This window comes from Paracoccidioides lutzii (genome assembly GCF_000150705.2).
Source record: "Paracoccidioides lutzii Pb01 unplaced genomic scaffold supercont2.13, whole genome shotgun sequence".
NCBI lineage: Eukaryota > Fungi > Ascomycota > Eurotiomycetes > Onygenales > Ajellomycetaceae > Paracoccidioides > Paracoccidioides lutzii.
The window spans coordinates 979,029-998,925 of NW_015440959.1; the positions used below are offsets into that span (position 1 = coordinate 979,029).

The 19,897-nt window shown below is 31.7% G+C and overlaps 2 protein-coding genes across 2 annotated transcripts; both read right to left on the bottom strand.

Moving 5' to 3' along the window:
- Positions 1-13,494: 13,494 nt before the first annotated feature.
- PAAG_12010 (hypothetical protein) lies at positions 13,495-15,175 on the bottom strand (the record flags this gene model as incomplete). The annotated part of the gene is made up of 3 exons (XM_015847560.1): positions 13,495-14,031; positions 14,372-14,471; positions 14,916-15,175. The coding sequence occupies 3 exons, from the start codon at positions 15,173-15,175 to the stop codon at positions 13,495-13,497; spliced, it is 897 nt and encodes a 298-aa protein (XP_015702863.1).
- Positions 15,176-15,334: 159 nt separating this feature from the next.
- Positions 15,335-15,763, bottom strand: PAAG_12011 (hypothetical protein; the record flags this gene model as incomplete). Its single annotated transcript, XM_015847561.1, has 2 exons — positions 15,335-15,429; positions 15,643-15,763. The coding sequence occupies 2 exons, from the start codon at positions 15,761-15,763 to the stop codon at positions 15,335-15,337; spliced, it is 216 nt and encodes a 71-aa protein (XP_015702864.1).
- Positions 15,764-19,897: the final 4,134 nt, after the last annotated feature.

Below are 19,897 nucleotides of genomic sequence, written 5' to 3' on the forward strand. Positions count from 1 at the left end.
AATCAAGTCATCATTATCATAAAGATTATTGAGCTGAGATGGCATGAAGCTGGCATCCTCCAGCAATTCTCAGAAGCAGACAAGTTCATAGACAGCCTCTGAGGATGTGATATATTCAGCCTTGGTAGATGATTTTGAAACACCTGTCTGCTTGCTACTTTGCCAAGCAACAGAACTCCCTGTCATATAAATGACATATTCAGTGATGGAGTGGGAATCTGAATCATAGCCCACTCAATCAGTATTAGTGAACACAACAGGTTCTATATCTGTGTCTTTTCAGTAGGACACACCTATATCAGATGTGCCTTGTAGATATCTAAGAATTCACTTGAATGCTACTCAATTCTTTGAGGTAGAGTGAGAGCTGAATCTCTCTAGGAAGTCAGCAGCAAAGCTTATATCAGAATGTGTGTTGGCAGTGAGATATTGCAGAGAGTCAACCCTTAATTGATAGAAATGTAATGTAAATTCTGCTGTATAAGCAATCAGTTCTTCATTATCACTCATGAAATCAACATTCTCCTCCATAGGGGAGAATATTGAATGACAGTCATTCATTGAGAATTCCTCCAGCAGGTTCTTTATGAACAGTGACTGAGACAGTGATAAAGATTTAGCATTCTGATCAATCTTCATTCTCAAATACCAGTTTGATTCACTCACATCCTTGATCTCATAATTAGCAGTAATCTAGGCTTTTGTCCATTCAATATCTGATATATTTAGACTGTATAGGCAAACATCATCCACATAAATAATTATATAGATCTTGCAGATATCATTTATGAAAAAACCAGTATCATGAGAACTGACACAGAAGTCTGTTTTCAATAGCATTTTTCACAGCTCCTCATATCATAATAGTGCTGCTTGCTTCAGGTCATATAGTTTCTGCATCAATTTACATACCAGATTACTGTGTCCCTCACAGAACCTGGTGGGTTGATGTATATATACATGTTCATTAGTGGGAAGCTGGGCATTTAAGAATGCTGTAATCATGTTGATTTGCAGAACATGCCATTCTCAGAATACTGAGATTGTCATAAGTGCTCAGAAGGTGGAAGCTGATACAACTGATATGAATGTCTTTGAATAGTTGACATTCTTTTCTTGATAATTGTCATAGACTACTCAGTAAGTCTTATATTGATCAATTCTATCTGCATTATTAATCTTTTTGTCAAACACTCATTGACTATGTAGAATCATCATATCTGAGGTCCTTTCAACTAGCTGCCATGCACCAATCTGCTTGAGGTGATTAATCTTCTTAACACAGGCATGAAAGTAATATTTCTAATCTGCAGATGCCTGAGCCCAGGTGAGGTTCTTCAGAACTGGCAAGCTGACAATCTTAGAGTCTGCAGAGACATCAGTTGAATTGTCAATGAAATCTCTCACTGAGGCCTATCTCACTGAAGTAATATTCTCAGTGAGCATTGAAAAATCCTTCATCTCTAAAGTGGACCCTGAGAGGGCAGTAGTGTTCTGTATCAAAAATGTCAGAATTCATACAGTAATCTCATAGTCTATCCATCAATTATTTGTAGAGTGTAGAAATACTGAAGGGACAGATAGAAACTTCCTGTTCATCATGAAATTATCTGTTGATAAATCACATTGAGTGGAGGGGATTGCAACTGCAGCCACATGAGCAGCAGAAGATAGATTCTTGACATCTTGCTCAGACAAGACCAAAGAATTCATCAAATGAAGATCTTCTTGAAATATCATGTCTTTTGATATGTAAAGGTGATCATTAGAAGGATTGATCAATCTATAATTAATAAAATCATCATAGTCTGTAAATATAAGCTCCTGCAATCATGAGGCTATTTTCATATTCAGCTTGAGCACTATTTTTAAATAAGTCTTGCACTCTCATCAGTGAATTCTATGTGCAGAGGGCAGGGCTCTGAGCCAAGCTTCATATGAGGTAATTAACTTTGGATTCAGATTCTCTACATCATTATAGAGCTTGACTGATGTTGACATAAGATTAAGCATTTCAGTCATCATAATTACCACCTCACCCCACATCTGAGGAGAGGAGGAGGAATCTATTAATAACATTCAGGCTTTTTTGATAATCAGGTCAATTGAATGTTCAGATACATCATTTTGCTGCAGAGTGTGAGGTGAGGTTGATTCTCATTTAATATCCTCACTCATTATATAGATGGCTGTGATGTTTGAATTCAACTCATCATAGTCAGAGTGAATAATCACAACACTGTGATTGAGCAGATTCTTCATAAATTGATTGAAGATTCATATATATTTTAGAGCCTCATTGTGATGCTTCAATAAAAAGGTCCACTGCATTCATGTGACATTGTCAGTGATCATCATCATGAGCTTCTTACCTGCATAAAATGGTGTATCTTCTTCATTATCAAGCATTTCTCTACTTCTAAATAGGTCTATCTAGATCTTAAGATCTTTGTGGGTGGCACAGCATAATAGAGTGTTTTTATAACTTGCATATTTATGCTTGACTTTAACACATGTGATGCAGAATGAGAGCTTCTTTGAGCTGATGATGACAATTTCAAAACAGAGCTTCTGTGACATTTTAATTAGATTCTTCTCATCATTATGATCTAATTGTCAGTGTCACTCATCAATCAGTAGCTGCTTCAGCATAATGATGGGTAGTTGAGTTGATGAGAACAAAATGAAGATATCAGTATTCAGATCCTTCAGGTTAATTAGCTGCTCTATATCATCACAGTTGAAAAGACTCAGTGATGCAGCATTCAGATTATAATCTGTTGATATCACTCTGAGCTTTGAGACTGTCAAGTATGTCAGTGGTTCAAGCTCCAGATCATTCATAATACACTCAGACATAGAAAGAGTGTCAGATAGAACATATATATTATTGAGATTCAAATTCACATAGAAGATGTCATTTCTGGTAGGTGCTATTATCTCAAAGTAATTTCCAGCATTCACCTGCAGATCATGATGAATATAGCCCTGACACTTCAATAGACCAGCAGATATGAGATTGGCAGATAAGCCTAGCATCAAATAGATGTGATTGAATTTGATTAATCTTTTCTTGACTGAAATGAAGGTGATCTCAATCCCTTGAATCTTCAAAGTAGCCTTATTGGCCACTTGAATTGTAGGGCTGCTAATCTCTGTTATTTGAGAAAATTGTGATTGATCATCTACAATATGACATCTAGCCCCACTATCTCATATGATGAGTGGGTTGGTAATTGATTCAGCAGAGTATATAGACACCCCAATGACCTGCACTAGATTTGTCATTTGAAATATCTCAGAGCTGCTATTTGCAGTTGATAGAGTCTTTTTGTCCTCACTACTCTTCTTATTATTATATTTCTCTATTCTTTCTGTGTTGGCAGTTCTTCATTCTTCAGAGATACTATCTGGATTGACTGCCTAGCAGAGCCCACCATGATGATGCTCACATTCCAGGCAGATTGAGAGGTCAGAATTTGAATGTCCACCCATTCAATAGTCTCCACATCCCCTGGGTCAGCCCTCATGGGCCAAATTATTTTAGATATTACTGCTATCATTGGAACCCACAGCTGTGTTTTCAGTCTGAGTTATGTTCACTGAAGAATTAGTCACCTGAATAGCCTTCTTAACCTCTCTGAGGGGGTTCAATCAAGAGCATATTTCCTCCATGATTGAATGAATGTCCAACATGATAGACTTTGATTTGAACTCTTGTACCTCTTCAATTTTCTTTTACATGTAGTTTCATCATATATTGAAAAGTGCAGAATAGAACATGTGGAATACCACATCATTTGACAGTAAAATATCAAGTATTTCTAATTTCATAATAATATCATTGAACTTATCAAAAAATGTGTGTACATCAGTGACTTGGACACCACTCATTGATGTAAATGCCAGAACTGCTTTCCTGCAGAGCTGCATTCTTGAAATGAAGAACTCCTCCTCAACTGCATGTCAAAGGGAATAAGTGATTTTGCCCTCATCATACTTATTAAAACAGGACCTAATGCTGGCTGCCAATGCGTTCAAAATGAATGTGTAAAGCTAGTGATTTTTGACCTCTCAAAAAGAAGCTCATTCAAAGTCTTCATCAAGGCTTTTGACTTGCTTGTCCTCCAATATAACCCAGCATTGAGTGTCAATTAGCTTGGCCTTCATATTTACATACCAGAAGAGGTAATTCAAAGATCTGACCAGAGCATTCAGCTTGGTGGCATACTTAGTATTCTGTTTAAACTGACTGATTGCCTTGCTGACACAGCTATCCAGGTTGTAGAGATTATATTGCATTCAGAATCTCAAGTTCAGATCTCATGCTGATGATCAATCTGTCAGTGAATTTGCAGGCATTGTGGCTCTGCTATTCTAAGTGCAGAGCCTCTTCAATTGAAGTTGAAGCTGCAATTCTTTGCACCTCTCTTTTTGAAGTTCTAAATCAATCTTTTGATGTTCAAGATTCAATCATCTTAGTTGCAATTCATCAGAGTCAGTTGCTGGCAGTGGGTTAGAAATTGCTGCAGGTGTCTTCACCCCATCTTCTGAAGAAGTTGGATCAGCATATTCAACATGACATAGACAGATCAGCCTCACTATAATAGAGGCTATAATCAGCCCAGCTTGTCAACTGAGTGTTTCAGAGAGTCCAATTCTGAAACTCTTGAATGCTCCTGGGGGGGTTGATGAGCTCAGAGCCTCCTAGTCATTTTCAGATCAGTCAGATTGACTGGATTGACTCAATCATGATCATGAGTGAGTCATCATATATTTCATCATGTCATATTAATCTTCTTTATAATGGAGTAATCTTATTTAGTGAGATTCTTGTCTATAAGCTTGATTGAGCAAATTGACACATTCTTGTGTGATCAGTCACTGAAAAATTAGCAAGTTGCAGATTTTTCTTTCACTCACTAAGTGAACAGATTGAACACAGAAAAATTAATAATAATATAAGAATATATCAAATCAATCAATTGACATAAAATAAGACAATATTATATTGAATGAAGTGAGCAGTGATTAATATACACTATATTTAACAAGAATTCCCTGAATTGACAGTTATTTGCGCAAAACAGATCTCATAACCTGTGAAGGATAGATAGCTTGATTGATTATATAGCAATCACTAGCTACATGGAAGTTATATACAGTGTGGATTACATAAGAAGGCGGATAGGCCTGACAATCATGTGATCAGATCATGATCAATTCACTAAATCACATATGAAATGTTATCACATGATAGAGATAAATCTAATCTCAGCATTGAGTCTAACATCACTCACTTTTTGATCTATAAACAGGAATATTTTCATGTTGAAAGATCATCATCATCTTCATCTTTCAGATAGCTGTATGACTTTTATGCTCTTACTCAATTATTTATATAATTCAGTGGTTTAGCTTTAGTAGAGTTGATCTCATAGAAATTCTATATTATATATAATGATTTATTTAAATTACAAGTGAGATATTAGAAAGAATTCTCATTAAATTTCTTTCAGTGCATCTGATACTACAGCTTGCTCTGACTTATTCAACTAGTTAGTATACAATTTATTTCTTATTCATTCTCACTATATATTTTAATTAAGTCTAATGATTTGACAGTTTAATCAGATGAAATATCTCTGAAGTTCTTGCATAGCTTATTTAAGAAGAAGATTGAATGAATTTTCATTATTGCAGAGAGATTCAGTTTGTAGATATTGCTTATCTTTTTCAGAATTCTGAATAGACTGATATTCTGCTCTATCAGTTTATAGTTTTATTGATTTATATTATATAATTTTAATATTAGATAAATAAAATCTTCTTTTACAAAGTTAGATTATTAATAATACTTATCAGTCTATCTCTTCATCTATTTCTATGCTGTTCTTATATCTTTACTTATCTGATTTCATATCTCTTTTATTTATTGAATAAAGCTTCTTACTGCTTCATAATTTGTTTTCTCATTCATATTCAATTTCTCTGTCAGTGATTGCTAGTCAAATGACATTCAGAGTTTATATTTATTTACTGTGTGGAAGAGAAGGTTCTCTATGAAAGTATTTGAAATAGCTGCAGAGGCATGATCTATAATGAGAAGTTACTCATCTTAGTCATTTTGATAGTAACTGATGTAGAAGTGAAAATAAATGATAATGTATTGATTTATTACTTCTGTCTGTTTATCAATTTATATGTGATATGTTATTGAGAGTTTCAGTTTTATGCTTAGAATCTGTATAAACTCATTTTAAAAACTTGATATAAACTGAGAGTCTCAGTCAGAAATAATTAAATTAAACACCTCATTGAATAAATAGTAGAATTGAATGAATAGTTAGTTCAGCTCCTGGGTTGTAACTCTCTAAGTGATTGAAATAAAAATTATTTTCTTGCTTAGCCAGCATACTATAATTAAAATGATATTACAATCTGTTTTGCTTTTCAGCACATTCATGAAGTTAATTGTGATATGTTATTATATTTATTCTGATATTGATCATAACTTTAGCAAATCAGAAGTTTTATTTCTTGAAATTTTACTGATCTAATACATATAATAGTTCTGAATATAGTATAGAACATTTATCTGCCAAATAAGTTATTAATAGTGTGATTGCATTAGAATTAAAGTCTTTTATTTTTCAGAGTGTGTTGTTGAAGCTTGATGATGAACTTTCTGCAGTAACTCAGCTATTAGAATTTTTTTTTCTGAATAGATATCAATATTCTTTCATTATACTATAGCACATTGTCTTTCATTATATAGTGACTAATCTCATCATCTGTATATTATTACAGAGGCTCAATTGAGATGACTATTTTATTTAATAATACTATATGATCAGCAATATTTTCTTTCTCTGAGAAGTTAATACTAGCAATATCTATAGAGAAAGTGATCTGAGGCTTGAGAGTTTCTGATTCTAAAAGAATCTGCATATGATTATTTTATTGTCTTCTAATCTACTCAAGCCTGCTCAGTGCATCTACTAGCGGATTGATCTTGTCTGATTGATATATGATCTTAAAGTAGAAATAGAAAAAAACTTTATTTAATGAACTTGATATGCATTTAGCTTCTTGATAGTTATAAAGTATTTCAGTATATAATAATCAATGAGAATCTTGAATTATTTCTCTCATTGTAGTCTCTCAAGCTCTTCTCATCATTTTTATAAAATTTGAATTATTGCTAGTATTTTCTTATCATGAACTTTATAATTAAGCTCTATATCATTCATTGAGAATCTTGAATTATTTCTCTCATTGTAGTCTCTCAAGCTCTTCTCATCATTTTTATAAAATTTGAATTATTGCTAGTATTTTCTTATCATGAACTTTATAATTAAGCTCTATATCATTCATTGACTTTGAATAGAAGATTGCTGAGTGCTAAAAGTCATTTTTAAATTTTTGAGTTAGTATTTTAGTCACTACTATGTTAGAGATGTTAGTCTCAATATAAATCTCTCACTTAGAGTCATAATAATATAGTGTTAAAGTCTTTATCAGCTGTCTTTTTAATTTTTTAAAAACTGATTTACATTTTGATATTCACATAAATAAAGTAGTCTTCTTCATCAAATAATATAGTGATTTTGTAATTTAGCTATAGTTTCTTATGAATTATTGATAGAAATTATCAAATTCTAGAAATGACTAAACTTTTTTAACTGTGATAGGAGTCTGTCATCTCAAAATAACAGCTATGTTCTTTGAGTTTATCTCAATCTCTTCTATATTAATGATAAACTCTAGATATTTTGTTCTTTGAACTGTGAACTTATATTTATAGATACTAGCTTGCAAATCAACTGTCTTTAATAAGTCTAGTACTGAATTTATCTGCTGCTTGTACTTTTTCAGATTCTTGCTATAGATTAGAAGATCATTCATGAATGCTATCATCAACTTGTGTAGATAGTCAAAGAAGATACTATTAATAAATTGTTAAAAGCAAACAGTAGTATTTGTATGATCAAAAAGAACTATTTGATATTTATAGATTCTGTAGTAGGTTCTAAAGGTGGTCAGATTTTTAAACTCAGAGTTCATTCAGATATAATAAAACCCCTGTTGAATGTTCAGCTTTGTAAAGTATTTTACCTCATTGAGTTAGTTCATGAGCTTATATATTAAAGGTAAATGATACTAATCTTATTTGATTATAGTATTCAGCTTGTGAAAGTCAATATAGAATTGTAATTTCTTCTTACTACAGACAATCAGAATTGGGAAGATGAAAGAGTTTGAACTTGAAGTGACAAAGCTTCTTGCTAGATTGACTTCAAGATAGATTTTCACTGCTTCTAGTTTCTCTAGATTCATCTTATATAGAGATACATATTCAATATTTTAGATGAGATCAATATCAGGCTAAAGCTCTATTTTAAAATCAATATTCTTCTATAAAGAAGATAATTCATTTGATACTTTCTTTAAGAAACAGTTCTTTTGATCTTTCAGTTATTTTGATAAGTTGCTGATTAGCTTCTCATCAGACTCATTCTCAGCTCTCATTAAACTCTGCTTCTTCTTAAGCTATTTATTAATTTTATACAGACTGATTATGAAAACTATTAAGTTCTTGTTCTTCATATAATTATGAAAAAAAATAGTCTCAATGAAGTTCATATTCATCATTTGTGATGCTGTCTCCTCTCAAGTTAGTCTTTGTCTTGTTTTAGATATTATAATTAAGCTGATTTCTTTTAATCTTCAAAGCTGAGTCTGATACTTCTGTTTAATCTTCTTGTTCAGTTTGATTTTGCTTTATTTTATATTCATTTAATATTCAGACTTAGAGTTCAAATACTTCAGTATTAATCAGAGTTTTATTTTCAACATCAACTCTGTCATCTGTTCAGAGATAAACTATTCATTTGATCAAATCAAATATCAATTTTTAATATCATATCATATATTCTGTGCTATCAACCACTTTCATCCCAGGATGACAAAGTGCTGATCTAGATCTGTTATCAATAGAAAAATATTCTAAAATCTTTAGTCATTCACTTAGAGATTTAAAGTCAATATGTAGTCTATCATCTCATCAAAGATGTTATTGTATCTCTTCATATAGTATTTAAATAAGAGTTTTTAAAACTTTCTATTAAAAACTCTTATCAATTTTATGACATATCAAATATCAATAAAATTTACATTCTTCGCTTCAGTATCAGCAAGAGAATTTATAGAAGTAGAAATTTCATTATAGACTAATTTGATTGATATATTAAAGTTTTTTTCTTCAATCAACTTCTTTATATTAAATCTCTTACAGGTTATTGAACTACCTGAGATAAAGTCATCTTTTAAACTCACTTTTTTCTCTAATTTATTGAAGACTCAGAAGCATCATTCTCTGTGAGCTCAGTGATCAACTGATGAGATTTCTATTTCATGAAGCAGTTTTTTACAATGTGATCTTTTCTCTTACAGTAGTAGTACTGAATGTTTAAATAAATACTCATAGTTTTTTTTATAATAAAGAATTTTGTAGCAGAGATGTCAGAGAGAATCTGACTGTTGAAAATATTAAATTTATTTTTTTATAAAATATTTAACTTTTGAATAATATTAATTATCTGAAAAGTATAAGCTGTTTAAGCACAGATCTTCTAAAACTTAGTATATATATTGATGATTGTATTGACTACTGCTATCATTCTCTGAATATTAAAGAACAGCTTGTCATTGAAGTCTGTCTTGTAGTTCTCTTTGACAATCATGATTTCACTAATCAGATATAAGAATTTTGTGATAAATTTATAATAATTATTCTCATTGCACATAATCAGCTTGTAATAATTACTTTTAACATTTTGCAGCTTGTTAACATTCTCATATATTAACTTAAAATGCTCAAATATCACTTCTACAGTCTGATATTACTCAGAATGATTTTCTTTCATATAGAATACAATATGATATGCTGTATTCTCATTCATTCAGTTCTCAATGTATACAATTCTCATGTATTTAGTATAGTAGTAATTGATGTTCTTCTAAAGCTTATTCTTCATTCAGAAGAGTTAGTGTTCAAATTTTAACTTTTTGTCATTAGTGAGATGTTTTGAGTCATCAATTTTGACAGATCTTCTAGCAGTCTCAGAGAAAATGACATCTTGACTTACTGGTTGATTGCTGACTATCATGTAAATCAGAATGTGACTAAGTTCATCACATTCAGCAATTAACTCATCAATTTGACTTTACTTGATAGCAGTTTAATTAGTAATATTATTTCATTTCATTCTCAGACATGTGATTGTATTTCTCAATGTTTTTTTGTTGTCAAAGATATCATTAAAGATTATCACTAACTCATTATAAATATGATCACTATTTGAATGAATTGTCTCTGTGAATTTTTCAATTGAGATATGTGATTTATCAACTAGTTTTGTTAGAATATATCATCAGTTCTTTTGATCTCTTTCAAAAAATTGAAAGCTTGCAGTGATCATCTGATGTCAGATTGAGCTGTTGTCTTTGACAGTACTGTTATCTTCAACAGTTGATCTGATATGTTATCAGACTTTCAACTAGCAGATTTTAATTTAACTAACATATTTGAGTTTTTCACTAAAATCAGAGTGAAAAGATAGAAGGAAACCTTAGTATTATGTTGAGAAGTGAATGCAAGCTACATATGAAGAAATCTCTCTGCATTACTAACTGCTATGTAACAAAAATACTAAAATTGATGAGAAAAAAAAGATATTAGAGTCTGCTCAGATTATAACAGCTCACATGATCACATGATCACATGACCAGATCAATCAATCTGTGGGATGGTTGAACCTTCTATTCGGAGGAGCTAGCTAGGTTATTGCTATATTACATACAAGTGATCACGTGTGGGAAGGGCAGTCATTAGAGCAACACCAATGCCACCCAGGCAGGCGCCGCTACACCCCCCCTCACATCACCATGTGGGATCTTGAATGCCATATGCAAAAAAGGAAAAACTAGCTATGCCATCCTCAAATTCATTCAAATCATGCTACATACATTAAGTTTGGACATTCCTGCCTTTTCCACCTGTAAAATCAAGTAAATCAAGGAATTGTTGAAATGTCACTGTGCTCAGAGGTTTAGTCAATCTGTCTGCTGCCATTTCTTCAGTTGAGATGTATTCAATTGAGATAATGCCATTGTTCAATTGGCTGTGGGTGTAATGAAATCACATGTTGATATGCTTGCTCCTAGCAGTGATCACAGCTATAGTGGTAGATTGATCACACCTTTATTATCTGCCTTGATTAACAGGGGGTCATTCACTATAAAGCCCAGATCCATCATCATGCTTCTTAACCATATTGCTTCATGTATGGCCTCACTCAATGTTATGTATTCAGCCTCATTGGAACTCAAAGAGATGCACAGCTGCTTGCTTGATTGCCATGAAATTGACATGTCAGCAAGCATAAAAACATAGTCAGATGTAGACTTTCAATTATCATTCAATGGGCTGGCTCAGTTGGAATCTATGTATCTGACCAGCATATATGCCACATTAGAGAAACCATTCTTAAGTCCTTCATCATCATCATCCTTCACATAAAATATGCTGATTTCACGCGTGCCTTTCAAATATTGAATGACATGTAATAGGGCCTTTCATATCTTAGAGGTAGGGACAGCATTCTTCTATGCCAATAGAGAAGCTGCATGAGTGATATCCAGCTGCAGTTTAACTGCCAAATACTGCAAGCAGTCAACATCATGTTGAAATTGCTGTTTTGTAAAACCAGCCTCTTTTTCAGGAACAGAGGAGTCATCCAAATGTAGACTCTCATCCATGAGTGTTTAGATAGTAGTTGCATCATCCAGGTGAAAATCTTCTATCAATTGATCAATATAATGTTGAAGGATCAATTTGATACCATCATTCATACATTTTACTTCCATGCCTAGATATTTGATCAGTTCATTCAAATCTTTGATCTCAAACTTCTGGTGCAGAACATCAACTAGCCAATCAGCATCCTTCAGGGCGTCCACAAAAATATGAAGATTGTCAATGTATATGATCATATATAGGTGTTTTCAGGCTGAATGCTGCCAAATAGTGAAGTCATAAGGACTTGAGGTAAAGTCATTCTTCTGTAGCAGAGCTGTCAAGTAATCATATCATATTTTGACAGCTAGATCCAACTCATATAGAGATTCTTCAACTGCACAAACAAGTGTATGTGGAGCTTCTTCTTTGAAGCCAGTAGGTTGTCCCATATAGACTGTTTTTCCAAGTCTTCTGTGTAAGTACATCATCACTATATTCATCTGCTGTAGGGTCTAATCACATTTTGCAGTGATCACAAACATCATGTGATTTATGATATCTGTAACTACAGGGGTGTATGTTTCTTGACATGTTTTCTTTTTGAGTCAATTGCCACAAATTACTCATCTGAACTTCCACAATATGTCATCTTCATCAGCATTGAGGTCATAAAGGCAGTTCTTTTCAACAAAGACCCAGTAGCCAGATGCCACTGACTCATCATGAAGAACATCAGAACATGGAATTAATGTTCAAGTCTTCTGATATTTAAGATTGTCAATTTTGTGTTACATAGATTTTCTTTAATATGATCTCATTTGCAGATGATTAATTGCATCCTTGAAGCTTTTCAGCAAGTCACCTGTAATTGAGGAAGGTGTATATATCATGAAGACTTTTACAGACCTCATTCATGAAATGTGTGGTTCTGAAAAATCAAAAACTTCAGAATCATTCTTTACCAAATAGATGGTAGAGGTCAGGGTGTTTTCAACTTTAATTGTTGCAGTAGTAGTGGAATCCTTTTGTATTTCCTGCACTTTTGTAGGGAAAACTATATCATACATATCAAAAATCTTATCAGAGGTAGAACTCCACACATGATAGATTGACTGGCTGTAGAATTCAATAAGTTTGCATAATTCAGTCTGAGCAGACAGCTTATCCACTGGCTTCTGTGATTCATGAAGATGGACAAAAACATCAGATTCAAACTCATAAAAGTGAGTGATCTGCAGTGGTGTGTTCATTAATACTGAAAAGGAGATTGTATAAGGACTACAGATAAGCTCCTTGCTGTCAATATTTATGATTGCAGGTCAATACTTCTCATTATATAAGATTGTAGATGTGAGTATATTATTCATGATTGAAACAACTGTCTCTAGAACATCTGCTCAGAACTTCTTTGAAATTTTCTTTTCTATAATGATTGCTCTGACTTGTATCATAATGGTGCAAATGCCATGTTCAGATACATCATCTTGATGAAATGATTAAGGAGTAGTTGATTCTTACACTGTGCTATCAGCAATCATTAATGTTGTCATCTTTTGCAATTGAAAAACCTCATCTACATCTGTCCTGATGTAAGCAGGAGCTAAAAAACTGAGGTTCTTAATAAACTTAACTCAATGAGAATAATAATCAAATACTTGATCTTTGCTATGTAGGAAATAAATTCATCTGAATCACATCATATCATTTGTGATTAATATAAAATATTTTATGCCTTGGTGAAATTCTATAAAATGATTGTCTGTATTGCTCAATGTGTAGCCATCACCCACCAGATCAATATGAATCTGTTCCATTGGCCTTACAGCCCGTGGCATGGAGGTGATCAAGTATTTATGCATTATACCTGCTTTGACGCAGGTATTGCAGAAGAAATTAGTCTTGAGACTCTTGATGCAGATATCAGATAGTGAATTCTTTGCCAAAGCTATAATGACTCCCGTGTGTATATGTCTCAGATCAACATGCCACTCAGCAAGCATTTTTACAGCTGTAGATGATTCTTGAAATTGAGGTTGAGCATTGACAGGATTGTTGTTGCCAGTGATGGTCAAGGCCTTAGCATAATCATTGTCATATATATGTGATTTTGCTGTGAAATAGATCACTTTTGACTCATAATGAGCATCAACTTCTGACATCCTTTCAACTATTTTATAAATTGAACTCTGAGCTGTGCAAATCGCAGTGAAAATAACGCCATTGAGGGCCTTGATGATGAAGTAGGACAGAGTGTTTGAATTTGAAAGTTCATATTGAAAACCCTGGTCCTTGTAGAGGGTTAAGCTCTAAGAACTAGAGGCTAGTCCTCCTATATAATAAGGACGAATTGCTTGGGAAAGGGAAGAAAAGAATGAGATGAGAACACAAGCTTAAGCAAGCTCGCGTAGCATGATTATGTGCGCACGTGCAGCATGATCATATGTGCACATGCAAACAATGGCTAGGCTGAGTCAGCCAGCCAGAGCGAATCTAGGGGTTCAGCCGCTTATAGTCCTCCAACTTAGCAAAAGATACTAAGTTGACAGTAAGATTTGAAATATAATGAACATCATGTATAGATATATCTCCTCTGTCAGATTCTAGAATGAGATTTTCAATCTCTTTGACATGATCATATCTGTCATCTGCTGTATGAATCTTGAGGTCACTGTCATAGATTTTCTATTGAATAATAGACTGCTTTTCCCTTGTCATATGAAATCTTGCACATGTGTCAAGAAATCAAGACTTGAAGGTAATGTTAGTGATTGCTGACAGAGCAATTGCAGCATTGACAGCAGCAGATTGTGTCACTAGAAGATTAGAAGATTCATTCTTTTTATCATTCTTATTCTTCTTTTTGTTCTTTCATTTATTGTGATTGCTGATGTTGCTATTTTCTATGAACTTGACAATCTTATTTTTATTTGTCTCCCTTCACACTTCAGTGGCAAGTTCAGGGTGTAATCACCAACAAGAGTCCTTAACATACTGATTTAAGTGGCAGATCTCACATTTGAAACTATTTGAATTTGTGATGTCAGACAAGTTGGAGTTTGACATGAAGAAGATAGCTACATTGACTCATAAAGGTTTGAGACATTCATTGAACTTGTTCATATGATTCATTAACTGCTTCATGAGATTGTCAATGTCAATATTTTTAATAGAGTTCTGGCCAGTCATGTAAAAATCATTCAAATATGTCTTGATAAAAGACTTTTGATGTTCTTTCAAATCAATAAAGAAAAGATCATGATAGAAGTTCTCTGAATCATTCATCAATTTCTTATGATGTGCAACTAAGTAGTGAAATCTTCTTTGAAATGCCAAGTAATCATTGTTGACATGTAGGATAGTCAGCTCCTTCATGACATTGAAATGTTCTTTCATTAAAGACATCACATATTCAACATTAATCTTTTTCCATAATACAGCAGTGTTGTTGGGTTCCAAGACTTCAATAGTTGTATGTACAGGCCTTAATAAGAATTGCAACATATGTTGATAGAGTGCTTTGATTCAAATATTTCATTTTTCAGTATTCAACATGTTTTGACTAATATCATCTGAGCAGACATGTTGGTTCTTGATTAGAATGTCAGTTTCATCAATGACTTTGATATCTGCAAGAATTTCCATTCACCAGATTTGATAATTAGTATCATTAAATGTAGTTAGCACTTTAGTATTCATAGCTCTTTGAACATTCTTTTGATATTCACAGATCTGAGATTTGAAATCATCTGCAAATGTATTGTTGTTGATATTTGGAGTGTTTTGACATGTCATTTGTTGACAAAAGATCAACAAATCTGCTACACTCATTGTAATCATACCACTCATGTTAGAAGTAGGCATTTGAGACTGAGGGCTTGGGGTTCCTTCACTAGCTGCTGTGAATTCATGTATAGACTCAGGAGCAGGCATTTCACCAGGCTTGTGACTTGATGAATTCATGATGCAGTTTGAACTTGATTTCTGCTCCAGGCCTTCTAATTCTTCATTCTTGTCTAGTGATGAGAACACTCCAACAGCTCTAGAATGTGATCATAAAGATCACTTTCTCTCTGTTAAAGAGGTAGATAGTCCAGTCATTAGATCAGAGAGTGAACTCATCCAGACATGTACACAGCTGTTCTTAATGCAATTTTTATTAAAAACCAGCTATCCAGGCTATAACCTGTGGGATGGTTGAACCTTCTATTCGGAGGAGCTAGCTAGATTATTGCTATATTACATACAAGTGATCACGTGTGGGCGGGGCGGTCGTTAGGGCAACACCAACGCCACCCAGGCGGGCGCCGCTACACAATCTGCTAGATCACATGTAGGGCGTGGTCACATGATGTAGATAAATCTAGCCCCGGCGCTGAGTCTAACATATTTTCTCAAAAACTCTTTCTGATCAATTATCGCTTTTTTGAAAAAGAGTAAACTATAAGATTAGACTTGAAAAGAGAGCTGATCTGAATAAAGCTATCAGTCATACATTATTATACTGAATAAGTTTAAAGAAACTTGACATAATTAAACAATATATTGAAATTAATCTAAAGAAGAGTTTTATTTCATCTATAATCTCTTTATTTATATTTTCAATTCTTATAGCTTATACAGTGAGCAAGTTGAAATTTTGTGTAAATTATCACCAGTTTAATGCAATCTCAAAGAAGAATTGATACTCAATTTTATCAGTTGATGAGCTGATAGAGAAGGTAAACAAAGATAAGTTCTTTATCAAATTAAGTATTCATCAAGACTTTCATTGAATATACATGCTCTCTGAGAATGAACATCTGACTATCTTAAAAATGTATTATAAAATATACAGGTATAAGATCATGTTCTTTGATCTAAGTAATGATTTGATGTTCTTTTATCACTTTATAAATACTATTTTTATTGACTATATGAATTAATTTATAATTGCTTTTGTGAATGATTTACTTATCTATAGTAAAATCTTAAAAGAATATAAAAAGTATATCAAGAAGATATTAATTAGACTGTGAGAAGCTGAACTACAGATAAGTATCTCAAAATATGAGTTTTATATTCAATAGACAAAGTACTTAAGTTTTATTATCACTGATCAAGAAATCAAAGTGAACTCAGAAAAGATTGTAGTGATATCACAATGAACAGTGTCTAGTACAGTAAAAAAAGTTTAGTTCTTCTTAATATTTTGCACTTTATATAGATATTTTGTCAAGAAATATAGTCAGATTGTGAAGTCACTGTTTAAACTCATTTGAAATAATTAATTTTTTAAGTAAAATGAGATCTGTCAATATATTTTTGATTAAATGAAGAGAGCTCTATTTAAAGTCTCAGTGCTTTATCATTATAACTCAAATTAAGAGACTTAAATGAGAATGAATACTTCAGATAATGTCACAGCTAACATTCTATCTCAGTTATATAAGAATAGGTAATGATATATAATTATCTTCTACTTTATCTCAATAAATAAAGCAGAGAGAAACCACGAAACTCACAATAAAAAGATGTTAGTAATTGTAAAAGCACTAGCAGAATAATATGCTGAGCTGAAAGATTTTCAAAGAATAGAGAGATTTAAAATCTTGACTGATCATCAGACTTTTGAGTACTTTATGACAATTAAAAATTTCAATATCTGACAAGTGTGCTGAGTAAAGTTTCTCTTCTAATTCTACTTTCTAATTCAATATCAGTTTGAGTATTAGAATACACTAGCAGACACATTGCGTCAGCTAAAAATTCAGAAAAATAAAAAAATACTCAAATATAATTATTTTTCAAGCCAGAAAGATTGAACTCAAAGATCATTAAGAAATTTATTGAGATCAATACTTTAGACACAGACACACACATTCTTGATAAAGTCAAGACAGGAAATAAAGAGATGAAATTACTGAGATTATAATGTAAGAAAGTATAATAAGAAGAATAATACTGAGAGCTGATGAACGAACTTTTATATTTTAAAGAGTGCTTAGTGATATTAATTGAGAAATATTTTACTCTCTGAGCACATCTTCTACAAAAGATTCTTGAGTAGTCATCAATAGTATATTCTGAGAAGAAAAAACTATACTTGGTAGTGAAAGCAATATATTACTAAAATGACTGAATTAAAGATGTTGATTAGTATATGAACAATTATCTGATATATTGATAAATAAAGATCTTCTATGATAAAACTTCAGAACTGCTGAAATTGCTATCAATCTTCAGCAGAGTCTGATAGCATATCTCAATAAAGTTCATAAATGACTATATAATAAAAAAAAACTATAATATAATATTGATAATTGTCTGTTGACTAAGTAAGAAGTCTATATCTATTTTTATCACAAGAAAGATAGATATCAAAGAGCTGATTAAACTATTCTTGAAGTGATAATATAAATATTATTAAGTATCAGATTCAATTGTAATGTCAAGATTCTCTATACTAGCTTCTTGCTCTCACACTGCTTACTAAAGCACTTATCTTTACACTGCTTATCAAAACACTTTAGAATTAGCATCTTTTAAAGAATTAGTATTATCTTAAATTTCAGCATTTAAAATCAGCATAAATTAGCACTTCTCAAAACTTAATTTATTAGTATCAATACTTTTTGAAGAGTAGAATTAGCACTTTATGAAGATTCAAATCATTATATTATTAATTCTTTATTTTATAGAAAATTAAAGATAAAATCTATTACTACTCATTTATATATATAAACACTTTGAATCCTCAAAGTTTCTTCAAAAAATCAGTGATTAGCTACTATTTAATTCTATATATATATTTTATTCATCACTATTCTCTTCTTTTCAAAGCACTTATAGCATCTATATACCTATTATTACAATCTTAGTTATAGAGCTTCTTATACTTTTTTTTGATACTTAAATTATTCATATTAGTATTTTAACATCAATTGTGTTAGACTGTGAGTCGCAATTCATCTCAGACTTTTAAAGTGAGTTTAGCAAATGATTAATAGTTAAGTTGAAGCTTTCAGTAGCTCATCACATGCAAATAGATGATCAGACTGAGATTGTTAAACAGTACCTGATGATCAAGCTTATTTATATATAAACTACTATCAGAACAACTGAAATAAATAACTGTTAATAATAAACTATATAGCTGAAGTTCTAATAAATAAATCAATTAAGATAGCATTATTTCTAACTGCTTATGAATATGAATTTTGAATATTCTTTGATTGAAAGCCACTACTGAAAACACTATCTAAAGAAAAGAATTTTAAGTAATAAGATATCTGATAGTATATTATTTAAATGAAGAAGATCTAAAAGATGATAGCAAATAATGTGAAAAAAAAACAAAGAATTGTGAAATTACATATTAAGAAGTACTGTCAAAAGTTAAACTTTGAAATAGAAAATAAAATCTTCCTATTACTCAAGAACTATAGAATTCAATACCTTAGCAGAAAGCTTATAAAGCAAAATAAAAACTCTTTTGAGATCATTGAGAGAGTTGATAATAACTACAAACTAAGACTACTAAATAGCATAAAAATTTATTTAATATTCTCTTCTAATAAGCTATAAAAAGCTATAAATAATCTTTTATGAGAACAACTAAATAAGGTATCAGAACTAATTAAAATATAAAAAGAAAATAAGTAAAAAGTTGAGAATGTTTTAGCAAGCTGTATCTTCTGTGAAAAGCTTTAATACTAAGTAAAATGACTAGAATTTGATAAAATTTCAACATGGTATTCAGCATAAAATATAAAGAGATCATCATATCTGATTCAATAATTTTATATTGTAAATTTAATAAAAACAAAGTTTATAAAATAATTAAATAAATAGTTGAAAGCTTGAAAAAAGAATAACTATCTAACAGATAAAGCAGATAATAATATATTAATATGAGAGTATATCTAGGCTTCAAGAGAGAGTAATATGATGATATAGAACAGACTTACATCTAGTCTTTTTTAACAGTGTAATTACTATAGGCTGAAATAATCAGTTATTATATAGGCTAAAATAATTAGTAATTGCAATTGTTTAGATAACAGCAAATAACATCATAATTACTTTGTATATAAGTAATATATAAATATGGCAATT